This window comes from Triticum aestivum, chromosome 3A (genome assembly GCF_018294505.1).
Source record: "Triticum aestivum cultivar Chinese Spring chromosome 3A, IWGSC CS RefSeq v2.1, whole genome shotgun sequence".
Classification (NCBI taxonomy): Eukaryota; Viridiplantae; Streptophyta; class Magnoliopsida; order Poales; family Poaceae; genus Triticum; species Triticum aestivum.
In genome coordinates, this window is record NC_057800.1 from 703,022,246 (window position 1) to 703,045,016 (window position 22,771).

Sequence of the window (22,771 nt, forward strand, 5' to 3'; positions counted from 1 at the left end):
ACCAACTGCTGAAAGTCCTGATGTGTTCACATGTAATCCAGTCGTCGCACTGCTCCGGCTGTTTGGAGCGCAGACTGTTCTTGTGTTCATCGACATATGGGGTCACCAAGGTAGAGTTCTGTAGAACTATGTAGTTTGCCTGAGACCAAGAATATCCGTCCCTGCATATTATTGAGTCTCTTCCAAGAGTGCCTTTTCCAGTCAGTCTCCCCTCATACCGCGATTTAGGGAGACCTATCTTCTTAAGGCCAGGAATGAAGTCAACACAAAACCCGATAACATCCTCTGTTTGATGGCCCATGGAGATGCTTCCTTCTGGCCTAGCACGGTTACGTACATATTTCTTTAGGACTCCCATGAACCTCTCAAAGGGGAACATATTGTGTAGAAATACGGGCCCCAGGATGACAATCTCGTCGACTAGATGAACTAGGACGTGCGTCATGATATTGAAGAAGGATGGTGGGAACACCAGCTCGAAACTGACAAGACATTGCGCCACATCACTCCTTAGCCTTGGTACGATTTCTGGATCGATCACCTTCTGAGAGATTGCATTGAGGAATGCACATAGCTTCACAATGGCTAATCAGACGTTTTCCGGTAGAAGCCCCCTCAATGCAACCGGAAGCAGTTGCATCATAATCACGTGGCAGTCATGAGACTTTAGGTTCTGAAACTTTTTCTCTGGCATATTTATTATTCCCTTTATATTCGACGAGAAGCCAGTTGTGACCTTCATACTGAGCAGGCATTCAAAGAAGATTTCTTTCTCTTCTTTCGTAAGAGCGTAGCTAGCAGGACCTTTATACTGCTTCGGAGGCATGCCATATTTTTCGTGCAAACATTGCAGGTCCTCCCGTGCCTCGGGTGTATCTTTTGTCTTCCCATACACGCCCAAGAAGCCTAGCAGGTTCACGCAAAGGTTCTTCGTCACGTGCATCACGTCGATTGAGGAGCGGACCTCTAGGTCTTTCCAGTAGGGTAGGTCCCAAAATATAGGTTTTTTCTTCCACATGGGTGCGTGTCCCTCAATGTCATTCGGAACAGCTAGTCCACCGGGACCCTTTCCAAAGATTACGTAGTGTAAATCATTGACCATAGCAAGCACGTGATCACCGGTGCGCATGGCGGGCTTCTTTCGGTGATCTACCTCGCCTTTGAAATGCTTGCCTTTCTTTCGACATTGATTGTTGGTTGGAAGAAATCGACGATGGCCCAGGTACATATTATTCCTGCATTTGTCCAGGTATATACTTTCAGTGTCATCTAAACAGTGCGTGCATGCGTGGTATCCTTTGTTTGTTTGTCCTAAAAGGTTACTGAGAGCGGGCCAATCGTTGATGGTCACGAACAGCAACGCCTTAAGGTTAAATTCCTCCTGTCTGTGCTCATCCCACGTACGTACACCATTTCCATTCCACAGCTGTAAAAGTTCTTCAACTAATGGCCTTAGGTACACATCAATTTCATCGCTGGGTTGCTTAGGGCCTTGGATGAGAACTGGCATCATAATGAACTTCTGCTTCATGCACATCCAAGGAGGAAGGTTATACATACATAGAGTCACGGGCCAGGTGCTGTGATTGCTGCTCTGCTCCTCGAAAGGATTAATGCCATCCGTGCTTAAAGCAAACCATACATTCCTTGGGTCCTTTGCAAACTCATCCCAGTACTTTCTCTCGATTTTTCTCCACTGCGACCCGTCAGCGGGTGCTCTCAACTTCCCATCTTTCTTTCGGTTCTCACTGTGCCATCGCATCAACTTGGCATGCTCTTCGTTTCTGAACAGACGTTTCAACTGTGGTATTATAGGAGCATACCACATCACCTTCGCAGGAACCCTCTTCCTGAGGGGCTCACCGTCAACATCACCAGGGTTATCTCGTCTGATCTTATACCGCAATGCACCGCATACCGGGCATGCATTCAGATCCTTGTATGCACCGCGGTAGAGGATGCAGTCATTAGGGCATGCATGTATCTTCTCCACCTCCAATCCTGGAGGGCATACGACCTTCTTTGCTGCATATGTACTGTCGGGCAATTCGTTATCCTTTGGAAGCTTCTTCTTCAATATTTTCAGTAGCTTCTCAAATCCTTTGTCAGCCACAGCATTCTCTGCCTTCCACTGCAGCAATTCCAGTACGGTACCGAGCTTTGTGTTGCCATCTTCGCAATTGGAGTATAACCCTTTTTTGTGATCCTCTAACATGCGATCGAACTTCAGCTTCTCTTTTTGACTTTCGCATTGCGTCCTTGCATCAACAATGACCCGGCGGAGATCATCATCATCGGGCACATCATCTGGTTCCTCTTGATCTTCAACAGCTTCACCTGTTGCAGCATCATTGGGCACATCGTCTAGTTCCTCTTGATCTTCACCAGCTCCCCCCCGTTGCAACATCACCGTATTTAGGGGGCACATAGTTGTCATTGTACTCTTCTTTTTCGTCGTCTTCCATCATAACCCCTATTTCTCCGTGCCTCATCCAAACATTATAGTGTGGCATGAAACCCTTGTAAAGCAGGTGGGAGTGAAGGATTTTCCGGTTAGAGTAAGACCTCGTATTCCCACATTCAGTGCATGGACAACACATAAAACCATTCTGCTTGTTTGCCTCAGCCGCATCGAGAAACTCATGCACGCCCTTAATGTACTCGCGGGTGTGTCTGTCACCGTACATCCATTGCCGGTTCATCTGCGTGCATTATATATAATTAAGTGTCCAAATTAAAAGAAGTTCATCATCACATTAAAACCAAAGTGCATACATAGTTCTCATCTAACAACATATAGCTCTCCAGAGCATCTAATTAATTAAACCATACATTGAAACTATGTAAAACATTTCAATGCGAAAACAAATGCGATCATAATCGCAACCAAGGTAACAATTGATCCAATGGCATAATGATACCAAGCCTCGGTATGAATGGCATATTTTCTAATCTTTCTAATCTTCAAGCGCATTGCATCCATCTTGATCTTGTGATCATCGATGACATCCACAACATGCAATTCCAATATCATCTTCTCCTCCTCAATTTTTTTTATTTTTTCCTTCAACAAATTGTTTTCTTCTTCAACTAAATTTAACCTCTCGACAATAGGGTTGGTTGGCATTTCCGATTCACATACATCCTACATAAATAAAATCTATGTCACGTTGGTCGGTATAATTTTCATAAATAATAAATGAACCAATAGTTATAAAGATAATATATATACCACATCCGAATCATAGACAGGACAAGGGCCGACGGGGGTGGATACCAAAACCATCGCACTATATAAGATGCAATAATAAAAGTAAGAAAATAATACAAGTATCTATGTAAACATACAAGTAAGAATATTTTTCCTTTCAGAAAGAAGATAAGAACAAAAGGCTCACCACGGTGGTGCCGGCGATGAGCTCGGCGCGGGTGATCGACGGCGGTGAAGACGGGGACGGGGCGTGACGGACCGCTAAACCTAGACAAATATTATGGAAAATGGAGCTTGGAGGTCGAGCTTGGAGAGGAGAAAGCTTAAGTAGTGTGGCTCGGGCATTCCATCGAACACCTTGTGTGCATAGGAGGTGAGCTAGAGCACTACCAAGCCCTCTCCCCCTCGGCCAGAGAAAAACAGAGCACTGGGGTGCTCTGCTCGTGAGCGCTGGGTATATATAGGCACCTCATTGGTCCCGGTTGGTGACATGAGCCGGGACTAAAGGGGAGCCTTTGGTCCCGGTTCAAGCCACCAACCGGGACCAATGGTGGTGGGCCAGGAGTGAGGCTCATTGGTCCCAGTTCATCCCACCAACCGGGACCAAAAGGTCCAGATGAACCGGGACCAATGGCCCACGTGGCCCGGCCGGCCCCCTGGGCTCACGAACCGGGACCAATGCCCACATTGGTCCCGGTTCTAGACTGAACCGGGTCTAATGGGCTGACCCGGCCTGGACCAAAGCCCTGTTTTCTACTAGTGTAAGGTAGCACTAGGAGAACTACTGCGATTGTGCCCCGGGTCATCCGGACGAGCACCTCAGTAGAGAAAGCCGAAAACTGACTGTCATGATATAGCGTGAGACTGGTCAACCACTGGATGACCTATCGGAATGATAGAATTTCTCCGCCTTAATGAAGGGCCATTTCCCATCCAGGCATGTACGCACCCCGAGTTCGGGAGAGTGTGGAGCCAACAGGGGCTATATAGTAGCCCCACCATCAAATTCCTATGGCTAAGTGAATGTGTTAAAGCACTATAGTCCGGTTGCCTCATTCGCTGCGCTATCACCTCCTTAATAGGACCAAGACGTTGGGTTAAGTGTGAACACGCGTCTTCTGCGAACACCTCCACATTATATAAGTGGGGGCTGAAGCCGACGACTGCAATCTTTCAGGTTATACGCATGTATGCATAAACGGCCGCACAGGAGGCACCATATTACTTTCAGGAAAAAGTATAAACACAACCTTAATAAATTTCATAAGAACGTTGTGTTTACAATGGGAATACATGTCACTCAAACATAATATTCTTCGAGCACTGGGACTATCAAACGAGCACCCTCAAGAACCTCTTCGAAATAGTGCTCGGCAGCCACTCGGCCTATGGCCGAACCCTGCGCTGCAACAGTGGTAGCATCCATCTCCACCCAGTATGCTTTAACACGGGCAAGGGCCATCCGCGAGCCTTCTATGCACGCCGACCTCTTCAAAGCATTAATGCGCGGCACTGCACCAAGGAACTGTTGCACTAAGCTGAAATAGCTGTTTGGCTTCGGCTTTTCCGGCCACAGCTGATCCACAACGGACCTCATGGCGAGTCCGGACAACCTATTAAGTTTGTCCCATTTGGCTAGCTGATCCGTCAGGGGAAGCGGACACTCTGGAACGTTAAACTGCGACCAGAATAGCTTGTCCACTTCACGATCTGACTGATCTCGGAAGTATTCGACCGCATCGGCAGCGCTCGCCGCCAAGTCCATATATGCATCTGCCGAACTCCACAGCCGATCCAGAGGGGCATAACGCGGATCTCCGAACTTCCTCTGCAGCAGAAAGGGCTTCCCAGCCGCAATATCCCCGGCTTCGCACAGCTCCTCCTTCTTCGCCCTCATAGCGGAGCGAGTGTCTTTGGTCGCCATCATGACCTTCTCAAGGTCTGCTGCCTTCACTCGGTTCTCTTCTTCATGGAACTGGCAATGGTCGGCAGTGCCTTTTAATTCCACAACCATCTTGGCCATTTTTTCTTTACTTTCGCAATGGGCGGCCTTCTCAGCTCTTAACTCTTCGGCTGCCTTCAAAGCAGCCGCATTACTAACCCTCGCTTGTTCCTTGGCTCGGGCAAGTTCCGCCCGAAGGGTTTCCACGGTGGCAGCTCCGTCTGCAGTCACAACATATTAAAGATACTGGCATCATGCTGCTCTTATTATGTGACATTCACCAGGAAAACATTACTTACCCTGTGACTCATCAAGCCGCCTGTTAACAAGCTCGACGTCGGCGTCTGCCGCATCTAGTTGCCGCTTTAGTTCGGCAAACTCATGAGTCCGGCTAGCCACTGGAGCTCCCATTACCTGCACATTAAAGCGGTATGATTATTGCCTGGGACTACGATCCTCTGTTCGCCGCCGTTCTCGACGACAACCAGAGTCTCAGGGGCTACTATCTACACAGGGCACACTTAACATGTGCGGTACTATCAAAAAGTATATCATTTCACGTACCTCAAAGCCCGTCAGTAGATTCATAAAAGCTTCATGCAATCTGCTTTCGGCGGACGAAATTCTTTCCATCACCGTACCCATTAACATACGGTGTTCCTTTGAGATGGCTGCTCACCCCAACAGCTCCCTCAATATGTCCGACCGCATACCAGACGGTGCCGGACTCTTTTATTTGCTCTTTTCAAGAGCCGGACGCTAAGGACTTTGGGTGGCTATAGGATTATCTTCTAGCCTCACCAAATCCGGAGAGGCCCTCCATGACGACACTTCAAGGTCGCCCACTTCTTGAGTGGAGGAGTCCGGGGGAGGCGTTTCGCTCTCCATCATCTCCGAAAGAAGATCCCCCGAAGAGGAGCTCTGCTGAGAAGGGCTAAGATCCGAACTGCAAGATAAACACTTTGGTTATTTTCCTCAGGGGAAAGGTAATATGTCTTCACTATTGAAGTACTTTCTAAATTACTTACAGCTCGTTGGAGGGCTGATCCTCGCGCGGACTTTATGCGGCAAAAGCACCCCCCATGGCAGGACCCTCTAGTGGGGATTTCTTCTCCCATTTGGAAGCCTCGGTTTCCGGATCTTCAGAGGCCGTCCTCTTCCTTCCCCAAAGCGAGAGAAGGTCGGATTCTTCTCCTTGGTTGTCCTCCTTCATGGAGGTGCTCATTCCCTCGGTTGGAACTGGCAGCGATGGGGGCCCGCTTCCGCCCATATTATTCCCCCCTATATCCTCCTTCGAGGGCTCCAGGCAAGGTGTGAACCCGAGCATCTTTTCCAGCAACGGATTTTCCAAGCCCTCAGGGAGGGGGGCCGAACACCGGATCGTCTTCTCCTTTGTTAGCCAATCCTGGTCAAAGAGCAATCCCTCAGAAATGACGTCATGAATAAGGGACGGTGTGTTCGGCTAGAGGATTACTTACTTGTTCGGCGGCGCAGTTGCTACTCAGGCCTACGTCCTCGGTAGTATCCGGACACTCTATTGGAGGTCCGAAGAATGACTTGTACATTTCCTGGCGCGTCAGGCCGAGGAAATTCTGAATAGCCTGCGGTCCTTCTGGGTTAAACTCCCACAAGCAAAGGGGCCAGCGTTTGCAAGGGTGGACTCGACGAACTAGCATAACTTGTATTACCACAACCAAATTAAAATCTCCCTCGAAGAGATCTCGAATGCGGCTTTGCAGTATAGGCACGTCCATGGCTGGACCCCAGCTCAGACCTCTGCTAATCCATGACATCAGTTGTGGTGGGGGACCCGAGCGGAAAGCGGGGGCGGCCGCCCACTTGGCACTTCTGGGAGCCGTGATGTAAAACCACTCCTGTTGCCATAATCCAGACACCTCTGGAAAGGAACCTTTCGGCCACGGAGCTCCGGCCATCTTGCTTATTGATGCGCCTCCGCACGCCGCATGTTGCCCCTCGATCATCTTCGGCTTCACTTCAAAGGTCTTGAGCCACAGGCCGAAGTGAGGGGTAACGCGGAGGAAGGCCTCACACACGACAATAAATGTCGAGATGTGGAGAAAGGAGTCCGGGGCTAGATCGTGGAAATCTAGCAAGTAATGGAACATCAAGCCTCTAATGAATGGATCCATAGTAAGGCCTAGGCCCCGGAGGAAGTGGGAGATGAACACAACGTCTTCGTTGGGTTCAGGAGTAAGGACAACCTGCCCTCGGGCAGGCAGCCGATGCGAAACCTCGGCGGTCAGGTATCTGGCCTCCCTCAACTTCTTGATGTCTTCTTCCGTAACGGATGAGGGCATCCATCGGCCTTGAAGGCTAGATCCGGACATGATTGAAGGTTCGGAGCACCCGACCTAGGCTTTGGGTGTTAGAACTCGAGGCGGGGGAAGGATTCGATTGAGCACGGGAGGGAAAAAGTAAAAGCCTTGTCCCTTTATAAAGAGGGTGAATATCAAGCGTCCTCTCCGTAGCCGTTTGGACTTGCCTATAATCTAGGAGTCCTAGACACAGTTGGGTTACCCAACCCGTATTGATGAGAATCCCGTAATAAGGGGACACAATCTCTGCTTTGACAAGACGTGTCGAAAAACTGCCTCGCGTCATGTGCGGGGCTAGTTAAAGGAAACGGTTCGAATAATAAACGAGCCGTGACGTAATGTCATGTTGCCAAAATAAGTTAGCAAATTGGATTTTTGAAGTATTATTCTCTCTACGGTGGTATGTGGAGCTTATTTTGCAGGGTCGGACACTGTCCTTATATTCAAATTCTTCCGTGGTGTATTCGGAGGAGGAACCCGCCTTGCAATGCCGAAGACAACACTGCATGCCGGACTCATCGTCATTGAAAGCCTGGTTCACGGGCTACTGAGGGAGTCCTGGATTAGGGGGTCTCCGGACAATCGGACTATAACCATTGGCCGGACTGTTAGACTATGAAGATACAAGATTGAAGACTTCGTCTCGTGTCCGGATGGGACTCTACTTGGCGTGGAAGGCAAGCTAGGCGATACGGATATGGATATCTCCTCCTTTGTAACCAACCTTTTCTAACCCTAGCCCTCTCTGGTGTCTATATAAACCGGAGGGTTTTAGTCCGTAGGACACAATAACTACAACATACAATCATACCATAGGCTAGCTTCTAGGGTTTAGCCTCTCTGATCTCGTGGTAGATCTACTCTTGTACTACCCATATCATCAATATTAATCAAGCAGGACGTAGGGTTTTACCTCCATCAAGAGGGCCCGAACCTGGGTAAACATCGTGTCCCCTGCCTCCTGTTACCATCCGGCCTAGACGCACAGTTCGGGACCCCCTACCCGAGATCCGCCAGTTTTGACACCAACAAGGGGTATTCCTCGGAATACGTATTCCCCACTGGATGGCGTACTTCTGTTATACTTTGGCTTAGAGTACGTTTTCTTGTGCAGAAGGCGTATTACCTAGGAAGGTGCTTTCTGTTTTCAGCCGCCAGGGGCCTGTTTGTAGAGTTATTTTTACAGAATGGTCCCGGGACTTCGTCGGGCTATAACTTTTCAACCACAACTCCGTTTGAGGTGAATCCAAAGCCCATTTCTTCATCTCGTCGAGCATGTTCTGTTCAGATCATTTTCACTATGTTTTGACATACTAGAAATGACCTTATTGCCCTTGTCATTAACCAGCCCCTTTCGAAATGGAAGTGTTTCCGGCGAATCTTTCTGCGATGTTTCCGCACATCATCCCGGAGCCTTCTTCATCCCCGGGCAAGCCACAACCACCATTTGCATGATAGCCATGCAGTAGCTTTGGTTTTCAAATTGAAAGTTTAATAACTGTATGTTTTCTTGGCTACTGATGTCATTATTTCAGTTATGCTTATGGATCGGTGATTACCGCCATGCTATGTTTTCTTGCACTCTGTTATCATGTTCTACTTGTTAGTATTACTTTCATATTGCCATGCTTGATAGTAGTACATGTTGGGTTGGTCATGTTCTTCGGTTCATGACTAACGTCGGTTACCGAGTACCGTTAATATGCATTGTTCCTTTGTTGTTAATTTGTTAAGTGTTTACTCGATTATGTTATTGATGTATTATTGCATGATATTTATTGTTGATGTTAGTGGTCATGTTATACTATGAGTAGTGTTGTACTGGTGATACTCATGCTCGTCATTATGCCATGCTCAGTTGGATATGATTCATTGTTGATATGGTGGATAGTTATGAGTGTACCCTCTTGCTCATGTTGATATCATGCTCATGCATTGTACTTGCATCATGTTATTTTATCATGGCTCGGCATATTGCATTCAAGTTTAACCTGATTAAATTGAACTTGAACAACTGTTGGCTGAGTCATGGTGCCACCATATGAAGCTGACCAGTGCAACCACACTTGCCTTATGGGAGGGTCCTAATTGGGTCTATTGTTGTGCCTCTCGTTGGTGCCTCCAATGAGGGATGGTTATGCGCGGGCGCTACCTTGGCCAGGTAGGGCGGCCTAAGTCTTGTGAGCCCGAGTTTGGTCATGTGCACATGTGCCCGTTTGGGACCATTTATTGTTTTTGCCACGACGTTGGCCGTTGGTGTCTTTGGTAGGCACGGGGCCACCCATGACTTAGCCCAGGGGGAAGTTAGTCGTAGTGGTCGGGAGAGTGTCATGGCAGTAGGACGGTTTTGTCAGAACGTCGTTGGTCCACCCGAATGGGAGTGCAAGGCCATGGGTTCTGTGGTGTGGGTAAAGTGCGCTACCTCTGCAGAGTGTATATTAAATCTATCGATAGCTGTGCCCGCGGATAAGGGCCCAGTTCGTAGTTGGTCACACTGTGGGTCAACAGTGATAATAATAACTTGCTTAGTAACAACCCTGGTTCGATGATGAGAAAGCGATTGGTTGTGATCGTGAGATGATCACCGTGGTATCGAGGATACCGAGTTGATGGAGATTTGTGGTTGTGATCGTGAGATGATCACCGTGGTATCAAGGATACCGAGTTGATCGATATTTGTGGTATTATGCGAGGGTCAAGGGTAAAGATCAAGCTCCTTGTGGTCATTTAATGATCACTACGGTATTGTCAAAGCCAAGCTTGATTGGATCCTGATATGATCGTGTGATGTCCGTGATGGTTACGAGGTAACCCGAACAGACTAACTTGGTGCATGATAACGTCATCATGTTGCATGATAGTGTCATCATGTTGATATGTTCATGCCATGCTCGTATTGTTCTACATGTATCATGTTGTTCATGCCATGTTATTCTGATAGTATCATGATAGTCCTTGTTAACCTGTAATTGCCATGTTGTTGTATGTCTTGATTGGTTTGGTTGTTGTGAGCTTGCAAGTACATTCAATGTATTAACCTGGCATGTCATGCCAGTTTGCAGGTCATGCCGGATTTGATTGCTTGTTTGTCGTGGATCCCTTATTTGCGAGCTAGGATAAGCGTTCCAGGCAGAGTCCCTGCGGAGTGGAGTTCATCACCGTCGTCGTTGTTCCGCTGCTAGAGTTATTCCACTGCGATGTGTTGTTCTGCTGCTTGCATGGAGCAATCGTGGCAGGCGTAGTGTCGCCGTGCCGATGTAATCCCTTTGTACCCTTATAGATTGTAATAAAAAGCTGATTTGTTCTATGCTAAGCAGTGCTGTATTCCAGAAGACTTCTCCTCGATCTCTGGGCTGGAATACGAGGCGTTCCGGTTTCTCTGAGCCAGGGTGCCACAATCTTCACCATAAGCAGATACTTTCTCAGGTAAACCCCTACTATTTAATAACATTCATGCCACATCATGTGTGATAGCAGAATGGTTACATTATTTCCCTCTAAAATGAATCCGAAATGTAATATGGTTGGGTACTTGCATCTTAGGACATAGCAGCTGGGGGCTATAAAAGGTTCCATTATCTAAAGAAAATGATGTAAATTTTACTTTTTGGGTTACCTGCAATGGATGTACCTTCCATGTCAAGCCTTGCAAGCTACTCTTAAACTTAAGGGATATGCTTTTTTAACCATCAAACTTTCAAGATAGATTTTGAGAAAAATAGAAAATTACAATCAATTGTTCTTAACTTATTTTTCTGTGTTGTTAGACATGAAGTATTGCTCCTAGTACTTTGTTGAATCAACAGACATCATTTGTGTTCAATTTTTTTGAGTATTCACGTAATGTGAAATATGCAGCGTTAATATATTTTAGATTTGATTTTGGTTGACTACATGCTAAATCAATTATATGATTTTGTTTGTTTATGATGTCAAGCTTAAGAAAATCAACAATAGATCTAATTTTTCATTTGATATGCCAAACATATAACATGTTTGCTTTCTTTTACACTTCCTATGTTGGTCTACAACTATACAGTAATGCATGGTTTAATGCTGGTTTTGGCTTATAACTTATCTATGTATTCTGCTAATTTCAGTAATAAACAAGCCCTTCATATTGCCATACAAATCATTTAATTAATAATTTCGATGCCCTAGCTTACATTGACCTGGCAGATTGAGAAGCTACAGAATTATAAACATGAACCCGTAGATTATAAATGACTATAAGGTGGTTATAAGGATGGATGCCTTTTAAGGAAGAGAGGAAATTTGTTAAACTGCACATATTATTTCCATGAAACGCCCCCTGTGCATATGGAACACTTTTAGTAATTATATAAGTTGAGAATCATTACATACATACATGCAAATAGTAGAATAAGTCAACATCAAAGTAAGTCACAACAAAGCACAACTTGTACTTCTAATGCGTATCCATGTGGTTTGTTACGTCTGGTAAGTTTTATCTTTCCAATTTTATTTTATTGCCTCCACCATATAAAAATTATGTATTTATACAAATGAAAGCATTCGAGAATTTCTGTAGGAAATAGATAAAGAAGTTTAACAACTTAACATCTCCCATCCTCCTCTAAACTGAAAGTAATTTCATATTAAGCCATACGGACGTGATCCACCTTCTTTGTTGGAAGTTCAGATTAGGGAATGGGAGGAGGGAGCAAGATAGTTTTAATTGGTCTAACTAGACTTTTGTTCTTTGTCGATGTAGTATGATGACTATTTAGGGTCATATCTTGTGTATTTCTCTAGATTCAAGTATTTTAAGCCCTAGTTTGGGTGATATGTGTCACCGGCTAGCTATCAGCATTGGCGGCGCCAGATACTTTTCATCCTAATGCCTATGGGTCACCCAACTTGCCAGAGAAATGTTGATGACAACTTATATTTTTATTATCATGCTTAAATGTTTATAACCATTCGACTAATGATGTGATTTACAGGACACTGATAAAAACCAGGCAATAATATACCGCATTGATGAAAAAGTTGAGTCTGACATGCAAGAACTTGCCCAATATCATCTCCAGAGGTGTGATGATACAACTAATAACAGCAAGACAAAGCAAACCTTCATGGATGTTGTTAAAACTTGCTACTACGCTGCTAATTGCCCGCAACATATGGTTGATAAGCATGTCTCAAGAGTTATTTTCGAGCGTGTTATTTGAAACAGAATTGACCCAACCACCCCCTGAGTGAATCCTCATAACCAGAACACTACCCCCGTACCCCCCGCGTCGCCTCCCCGAGCGAGGCGACCGGGGGCTCCCCTTCCCTGCCCCTCCCAGTGGCCCCCCTCCTCCTTTCCCCTCCCGCCGCCGCCGGCGTAGGCCACCAGGCCTGGCTCGCGTGATGCCGACGGCGGCGGCCCCGTTCTTTTCCTCCCCGCGCGGCGTTGTAGCTCGGGTGATGGCGCTGGCGCAGTGCACCCAGGCCGGCGTCAGATCTGGTGGCGGCTTGTCTTCGCAGGCGGCGCAGCTTCCGAGTGGCAAGGTGGCGGTGGCGTGGCTGCTTGGCTGCGGGGCGGCGCGATGGCTGGTGGCGGCGCCCTTCCGGCCCAGATCTGGGCCCTTTTGGGCCCCATCTGGGTCTGGGTGGGCCTGGCGTGTGCTTTCCGGCGTCATCTCCGGCGGACGGAGGCGTGGCTTGGGCTGGGGATGGCGGAGAAGGTGGCGCGAGTACTGCAGCGCAGCGGCGGGAGCTTCACGAGCCCGCTTCGGGCTCGGCCGGGCAGGGGTGTCTGGTTTGCTCCTGAAATACGTCAGGTCGGTCACCGCTGAGGGTGGTGGAGGTTGTTCCCTCCCACATGGCCGCTGACCCTGCTGCTCCTCGTTTCCGGCTGGCTCCTCTCGATCCCGCCGGTCTCGCTTCGCTTCTCACGGTGAGACGGCGATGGTGACTGCGTGTCCGTGGTGACGCATATTGGTGGACGGCATGTATGGTGGAGCGCGATGGATCGTCTGGGGTCGTGGTTGATTGGAGGTTGGGAGAAATCCTTGTCGGCTTGTTCGGGACCGACGCGGTGACGCCCGTGGGCGCCGCCATGCCTTCCTGAAGGGCGTCGGATATCCCCCATCCCTCCCACGGCCCTTCGCGTACCGGGGGAAACCCTAGGGCATGTCCGGTAGCAGCGTCGTTGTCGTCGCGTTCCTTCTTAAAGGTGTTACTTGGTATGCGGCGTTTCGTGGTGCTAGGAGTGTGGTGGAATTCTCCGGCGGGCACAGCGGTTGCGAGTCAGCTTCGTTTTCGTTGATCCGCCGTTGTTGGCATTTCTTTTCCTTTTGTGTTTTCTCTTTCTTTTCTTTTGGGCGTGCGTGTACTGCTTCCGCCCCAGCAGCTATCGTTGGTTGTATCGATGTTGTGGCTTTGTAATACAAAGCGGGGGGGAAACCCTTTTTCGGTAAACAGAATTGACCTCCGTGTATCATTTGCAGTGATAATTTGCACAAACAGAAGTAATGTAAGTAGTGGTAGATGAATGTATAAGCAGCTGTGTGCTCGCATAATTTTTGTGTTCATTTGTTTTCACAAGGCCACACCCTTGCGCCTTTTAGACCCGATTTATTGACCATGGTTGCAAGAGAGCAAGCACTCCTTTTCTTTTGACGGGAAGGAGGAACTCCTTGCGAACCAGACCTAAGATTTGTATTGTGGTTGCTGAGAAATGTTCTGCTAAGGAACTAGAAAATATTGGTTGGTGGAAAGACAAATTCGAAAATAATAATAGGATTATCATAATCCACAACACGGTGCCGAAAGAAGTCTTAAGTCCAAATGACGAATTACAAAGGAGAAAGATTATCATAACCCATGGCACGATACCAAATGCAGTCTTAAGTCTGAAGATGTTAGACGTAGCATGTCCTCCACATTGACTTTAATGGCAATAAAAAGGCTGCCACGAGACATCCCCGGCAGATCTAGGGCAGTGCTGGACTTGCAGCCAAAAAATTGTTAGCTAATGTTTTTACACAAGCCAATATTCGGCAATACTGAAAATTACCAAAAAGAATGGAGAACTTTTTTTAAGGTTGCCATATTTAGCAGCCAACCAGTAGGTTTGCCCAAACATTTGGCATTACAATATCAAACCAGCTGGTTGCCTGTTAATCCGTGGTGTGCTGCCACGTGTCACACACCATCAACACTCAACAGTGATTAAAAGGGCCGAAAAAGCTAGAACAAGGGAACACCCCACATACTTCATCTTTAAATAGAAAAAAATGAAGCACATAGTTGAGGCGCGTTATCAGGCATGCAGAACAAAAATAGTGGCAATAGCACTAGAAAACCGTTCATGCCTCCAGTCGCCAAGCTACAGACAACAGATATGAAACAAAGCTAGAAGCAGAATCCCCGTTGATGCGCTTGGCCTGAAGGACCCATGGAGACGCTGCCACATCAAAGACTGGCCTGAAAGTTACCTCGAGGCCTCTTCCAACTTAATTGCACGCCACTTGTTGCACTTGTGCATGCGTCACACCTACTTTGAAACCTGTTAAGGCGTTATAAGATTAACATACCAACCATTAGGATGCCACAGACAAGGCAACTGGAGGTTCTCATCAGATGCAGTGTATCTTGAAGAAATCAAGCAAGCAGGGAGAAACATCGGTTAACTTCTTTTTTTGATAAAAACACATGTAACTTTATTCATTCTCAAAACCATTACAGGTACTACATTGCTTTGGATCTGAGATTCAAGAATTACAAAGTAGCTCTCACGACTAAGAATTACAATAAAATATTTTGAAGACATTTTCTCCGTGGTATCAATCTTTGCAAGATAAAATGCCGCCTTGACTTCAGTAAAGAGACTGCAATTAGATTGGAGCAACGCTACTGCTACTCGTTCACATGCACAGACTCAAATACCAATAAGGGTGTCTGAAAGGCCCTTGAGCCAGCCATCCAAAAAGATGGGAAGTCGCGAGCGATGAGTGTGCTTGGGCCCGGGATGATTCCCTAGAAGTGCAGGTCGTTGAATCACAAAAACATCACCAAAATGTCGTGGAAAGATTCCAACTACACACAGATCAAACCAACAAAAGCAACATGTGACACAATAACATAAACTCATCAGATCCGAAATATCAAATCTGTGAGGACACCGAACTCTCTATCTTCATGGCACCGCCACAAACTAGAGTAACCGCCGGTGTGCCTGGTCATGCCTTCTTGAGGGATACCGCCAGCATCGGTCGTGGGCTTTTGGCATGTTCGAGTTGCAAGCTGCCTTCCAAGCTCCAGCGTCGCTCCAAGGTCCTCACGAATTCATCCATGACTTCTCCAAAATGAAGGACTATTATGGGCTCAAATATGGCTCTGGTCACACTAGCAAACCTGCTTGGGACCATAAGTGCGCTGTCCAGACCGACAAAAGGATTGTTCGCCTGCATCTCAGTGATTGAAAACGAGCCTTCATCTTGGATGATCTCCCTCAGCTCTTTGTTGGAAGGTTCATACACAGGCAAATAGAAAGAGTCAAACTTTGCTTTGTCGATTACACCCTGTCAAAAGCATACCAAAAGATCTGGAGGTCAAATACTCAGCGTTTGTTACTAAATTATGAAAATGCGATGCTAGAAAATATTGTACCTCTGAGACCATGACGCTTAGAATCTGAGCTACGAATTCGCAGAGGTGAGAGAATTCGGGGGTGATTACATCAGAATCCCTCCCTACAAGGGAAACAACCATCCGGCCTCCTGGGATCATTTCTTTGGCCCTCAGCTCGAGGAAACGTGTAAAATCTTTCCTGAACTGCTGTGCATAAGCCTGCAGGACCATAGGGCGCCTTTCAAGTCTGGTATGCTCATCAATGTCATATGCCGGGATCTGGTTCTTTGTTAGATCTTCAGGAGCCTGCGGAGATAAGGTTTTGCTTATACAAAATCAACAGAAAAGCAATGGATCAATCCAACGAGCAGTTTTAAACGCACACCTTTGAGAGCCAATGCAAGCTGTTGGACGAGAAGACAAGATGCAAGGAACCACTAGTGAAGAGCCTCTCGTAAAACGACCCCGGTAAGACACCGGCCATGACAATGGTGTCGTTGCTGCTTTGACGTAGCATGACCAGGTTCTTCACCACCATATTGAAGTCGTTGTCAGGCAGGTCGTTGAGAAGCACAGACACTTCAGGAGGTGGCTGTAGGAACTGGTGGCAGTGATTGTGGATGGCCTCAACGGCAATCGACACTAGAGCTATCGCGTTTGGACCAGAGGAGCAGCCCAGGTCGACAATCACCATCTTTGTGGGCAACAAGGTGCTAGTGCCGGGGCATAAATCAACGATGGCCGCTTCTATCAGTGGCTTCATCCTCTTCTGCTCACCATTCTGTAAATCAAGGTGCAGTTCTTCAGAAAATGTGCACATTATAATGAGTAGTGTGGCTCCCAAGCGTGTGTGAAGAAATTCCTGATGGAATTGTCGATGGAAGCCAGGTGTCAACATCATAGTGACTTAATCTGGAGGGAAAAATATACATACCTGAACAAAGGAGTTGCGAGCATAGCTTGTTTCCCCTTGTCCTTGATTCATATGCACCGTCAACATGGACGCCATCGCCAGCTTCTTGGAGCAGGACTAACGTCAGTCACCTCCAGATTAAAGCTATGTGAAGGAACCAGATTATAGTAGCTAGCCGGAGAGGCCTGGCTCGCATATATATATCTATGTCTATGATCAGGATTCCATGATTTCTAGCAACGTTTAGCCCACGCTGGCTACTTTTCCTACATTGAAAGCTGCTTCAGTTTTTTTTTTTTTTTTGAAAAGTCTGCTGCAGCGTTGGCTCGCGTTGCATCTCGGTACTGTATCCCGAAATAGATGACATATAAATTGTGTCAAAAAGTCAATACCTTTCTAGTTTGGCCGAACATAGATACAAAAATATAAATATACACAATATCAATATATCCATCATTAGTTATATTTTCAAAACTTATTTTTTATATATTATAATTATTGATATTTCCTACTCCCTCCATTCCACAATGTAGTGCTTCCTCTATCCACGTGCTTCAACTTTGACCGTAAATTTAACTACCAAGACCGATTGCGGCGGGAGCAAAAATTATATCAGTGAATTCGTATTCGAAAGAAGTTTTTAATTATATAGTTTTTTTCTCCTGCCGCAGTTGGTCTCATTGGTTAAATTTATGGTCAAAGTTGGACCTCGGGAAGCGCGGATGCACTATATTTTGAAATGAAGGGAGTACTATATATTTGGTCAAACATGTATTTTGTTGACCTTTTGACTTATTTTATACGCATATATTTGCGAACAGAGGGATTAAGTGACATTCATGCAAGAATGCGCGTATGAATCAATGGAATCATTTTCCTCGGTCTATATTTTTTTTATACACAGCAGTAAATAAACAGTGAGAAAAAACTACGAAACTAAATAAACAGTAAAAAAAATTCAAATTTCCAGGTTCTTGGCCATTTATTTGTGTTGTCAAATATTTTGATTTATCGTTCAGTTTTTTATTATAAATTTTGCAGCTGAACCTGAATCTGAACTTCCAGTGTACGTTTCACCCTTGTTTTTTCACGCATTTTGACTCTCGTTAATTATTGTGGTTCTGCAATCTCGTGTCTTCCACTGTTTTCGGTCAATGCAGGCATACGACTTTTGCTCAGTAAGACTGTTATATGAACACGTGCGTGCGTGTACTGCTGTGCTCCAAAGTCTCTCTGGATATAAGCAACCGGAATATTATGCCGCACGCTGCTACGACCAAAGAACACGTGAGTTGTAGGCTGTGGTACTATTGACTGCATGGTACTTCCTTCGTTTCATATTACTCGTCGCTCATTTAGTATAACTTTATACTAAATCAGCGACAAGTAATATGGAATCGAGGGAGTAGCTGACAATGTTCCAGTCCGGCTGCTTCGAACGGTCACTCCCCGCTTCAGATCTATACCAAGACAGATCGAGGTCACATACGTACGTATACGCACGTGTTCCAGTCCGGGTGCAACATAGTAGTGTTTCAATACGTGGACTAGGGCGTCTCCAAACCGGATCACCAAATTTTCGCCCACGAATATCCACGGACAGCCGGCCGGGCAGAGAGGGGCCATCCGATGTCCGCGCAAGATTCGAACAAAATAAGCAAGTTGAGTTGATGCTAGCGGCGGGCGTCCGACTTGACGGTGGTTTTGGACAAATCAAGCACATAGACCTCCATGATAGCATCTCCAACAGCCGTCCAATGCGCGACGCGCTAAATATCAGAATACATCGTCATATGAGCCAGCTTTTGCGCGCGGCGGTGCGCTGGTTCCAGCAGGCGCGCTATATTTCATCTTTTTTTTCTTGACGCCTATTATGTGAACTACGATTCGATACACATTTGGTTTCGGTAGTATAGATGTGAGATAGTTCGTCACATAGCCTACTTCTACGATACAAAATAGTGCATAGATAGTTCATAATCTTCTCCTGCGATAGATAGATAAAACGAAAAACTACTACTACACGTCATTCTCCGACTCGAACTCTGCCTCGGTGATGTCCTCCTCCAACGTCTGATGGTAGGCGTCAAGGAACCGCTCGTCGTTGGAGTCCCAGGACGACGCATCTCCTAGCGCGATGTTGAATTTAGCGACCGCCTTCCGCGTTCACTTGTCCTCGCGATAGGAGGCTCGCTCCTCCCTCCTCTCGTCCCTCTCCGTCCTCCTCTCGGCGAAGCACTGTTCCTCATTGATGATGTCTTGCGGGAAGCGTTAGCACCACAGTGCCATGGCTTCCTCATCCATCTCGGCCAGACTGAGACGGCGCTCCCACTTCCGGTTCTCGCGACGGTCCTCGTCGGTGATAAGCCGCGGGGGAGGCGCCAACTCCTGTGCCCGCTCCCGCGTCGCCACGTCCGTGAAGTTCCTTTCCCAATGGGACCGCCGGAGGCGCCACGCCGCAGCATCGTACGCACGGGCGCCCTCCTAGACGGTGTCGAAGGTTCCGAGGCCGAGGTGCACGTCGCCCGGCCGAATCTCGATGGAGTAGGTGCCGGACGGACGCATGCGGATGCCGTGGTAGCCCAAAGCTCCCCGACGCCGAGGTGGCATGGTGGCATGTCAGCGGTGAGGAGAGAAAGCGGTAGAGGGAGCGACGATAGAGTGGCAGAGGACGCTGCAATTTTATAGGCGCGCCAGACGTGGTCCGCCAAATCTAGCGTGCGAGCTGCTGCCTTTTCCCGCATGCTAGTTTCCCGCCTCCGATGAAGTGCACGATAACGCCCCGCGCGCGTCTTTTAACACGACTGTTGGAGATGCTCTGAGTACCCAAGCAAGTGCCACCTGAGTCTTGGTGAACGCTGCGGTAGGCTTCGCACACTCAACCAGCGCCGTTTGGACATTGACCTTGGCGGTAGGTAGCAAAAACCTACCAGTATGAACGACGGCAATAGAAAAAAGGAACAAATCCGAGAAAGATTTTAGGACGGGTCAAATCGTGCTAAAGTTTGATCAAAGGGTCAGAACAGTGAATTTAACAGCCCCATGCTGCTCCCAGCTTTGCATTTGGACGAAAACACAACGTCAACACCGACACCTTTTGAGGTATATAGTAATGGAGGGACACAGCTTTGGTGCCTTAAAAGCACCTGTCTTTAGGTCACTAACATATGGGTCAGCACCTGTCTTTGGGTCATTGACATGTGAACTAGTTATATGTTGGGCCCATATATTATAGACACAAAGACAAATGCCTTAAGGCACGAAAGCATAGTCCGTAGTGGAGGCGAGAGAGTTGGCCTCCGCATCGAGGACCGGGCTTCACTGGGTGTCATATTGGGGACGCGGAACGCAGCACCTCCTCCCTATGTTGCGTGAACTCGTTGTCAGACCGAGCAGTGAACTGTGGCGCCATCTGGTCCTCGTCGTCCGAGGCGATTGGCTCCGCCTTCATGGTGGACGGAGCCATGGACAACGACGGGTCCAGCGACAAAATAATTTTAAACAATAGTATTTTATAGTCTAGCTAGTGCCAAAGTTTTCTTAAACAATATGAGCAATTATAGATCAACTTTTGACAAGCTGTTACTTCTTGCCAATAGCCGACGATTCTTCTTCGAAAGAACATAATACTAGGACCTTATCGGTTCTTATCCAGCGAGGACAACTCATTTGTTTGCAATGCACAAATAACGGATTTGGTGGCAAGGTTCACTGTTTTGGTTACCGAATAGGCCACTTTTACCGAGGGGGACTGGTAAACATGGTTACCATGAAATTTTGAACGAAATTTATAATTTGAATTTGAATTCAATTTTTTTCAAGTTGATATAGATAGCCCCTTGAACTTATATTAGTTCAAAAAAGAGTGCAAGAAGGAGAACTTGAACCAACTAACTTTCAAAACTGCAAGAAGGAGAACTTGAACCAACTAACTATCTTCTATCATCTATCTTCTATCTTCTATCTTCTATTTACTAATTGGAGGCACCATACAAACTCCCATATTAATCCACATCATTAAGAATATTTCAACCATCGATTCTATATAATTGATTTATCTTGACCTTACGATTTGTGTTGCATTAATCTTGCTGGAAAAAATACACAATCTGACCCAACCTACACGTAGGTAATGACTAGCAGAAGAAAAAAATCATCCCTCCTAGAAACCACGTACAGAATTCTCATTCCCTCAAATCATCCCGTCCCCCGACCTTCCAAGTCCTACTCTGCCTGGAGTGTCACATCCAACCTCAAAATCAAGAAGATACAGTTTTGGTCATCCCACCAGCACCGTAGTATGCTTTCCATGGCGCTGCTCCACCAGGAGCGTCACCTCCGGCTCAGGTTTGAGAGGCTGCAATTTTGGTTATTGCAGCAGCGCGATGGTCATCAGCGGTCCAGGTAATACAGTGGACACAGCCGTCTTAGACAGCCCCGGGTATGCTCTTGGGCTAAACACTGATTTCTCGGATTCACCCAGTAGGCAATATATGTGCAACTCGCAACCTTCCACGTGTAATCATTTTTTTTATTTTTTTTAGAAAAGGAGGATATTACCCCCGGCCTCTGCATCTGGACGATGCATGCAACCATATTATTAATTATTCACAAAGACCATACAAGGTGATACATCAATAAGCCTGAAGTCACGATCTTCGCAACACCGTTGCTACTTGTATCCCCTTGATTAAGGCATGCCAATGTGTGTAATCATTATAGGATACTAACACACCGACACCTCTATTTTTATAATCTCAGCATGATATATATAGCTTTTGTTGGATGGCTTTTTAAACTATGCCATCAGCCTCTACAGAGATGAATAGATTGTCTTTTCGATAGATCTTCTACTTATGGCGGCGATTCTTGGTGGCATGGAGCAGTGGAGGCTTGGCGTCAGATGTGTGGCGATGGACACGCGCAGGAGGTCGACGTTGTCTGGCGTCGTGGTGGCGTCGATGGCAGAGAGGCCTGACAAGGTCGATACGTCAGTACATGCTTTGAGGATGGATCGAGGGAAGACGAAGGTGACGGCCCTTTGCAGCGTGTGCGTGTGGTACTCACTGAGAGTGCATCGGACCGGAGTGTTACCCAGTCCCGCCTATGTGGCTTTGGATGGGGCATCCGGCGTTAGTTGTTAGGATTTTGTGCGATGTCTGTTTGGTATTTGGCCCGGACATTCGGCACACCTTCATCAAGAGGATAGGAGTAGCAACAAGTGTTGTCTAGATGGTGGCTTCGGGCTTACTGTTGTATTTCTTTGTAAGATCTTTGTGAATAATAAATAATATGGCCGCATGCATCTCCCAGATGCAGAGGCCGGGGGTGATTCTTCCTTTTCTAAAAAAAAGAGAAGATCTTCTACTCCATGTTTGTTTATGATCCAAGCTCACCCGCCGTATAGCTGCATTGTTTTTCATTGTTTTCATAGCAACCAGTCTTAAGTGGTTGTGTCACTTTTAGTTCTATTCTTAATATTGTATTAGCTGATCGTAAGATTTCTTCTTACACTTTTTTATTTTGTCTAGGTATCCTCTCTACCACACAAGGGTTGACTCAGAGTTTTCTCCTAAGTTCTTATTGTTTTGTCTCGGTATCCTCAGTACCACACAAGAGTTTTCTAAGAGTTCTCTACTTAGTTCATCAAATATCATCCTCATCGGTGATCAAAGCCATTTTGGATCAGGAAACTACATGGAAATGAAAGAGATTTTGTGGATTGAAAATCAATGCACAGTGTCCATGAAGTTTCTGTACTTGGAGCACATAGTACTATAATA

General features: G+C 46.6%; 1 protein-coding gene across 1 annotated transcript; it reads right to left on the reverse strand.

Annotated features, from left to right (window-relative positions):
* Positions 1-15,684: 15,684 nt before the first annotated feature.
* Positions 15,685-17,084, reverse strand: LOC123059268 (anthranilate O-methyltransferase 3-like). The gene is made up of 4 exons (XM_044481874.1): positions 17,010-17,084; positions 16,461-16,856; positions 16,115-16,381; positions 15,685-16,026 (listed from the first exon to the last, which is right to left on the reverse strand). Exons 1-4 carry the CDS (start codon positions 17,082-17,084, stop codon positions 15,685-15,687), a joined length of 1,080 nt encoding a protein of 359 aa, XP_044337809.1.
* Between the last annotated feature and the right edge of the window lie 5,687 nt (positions 17,085-22,771).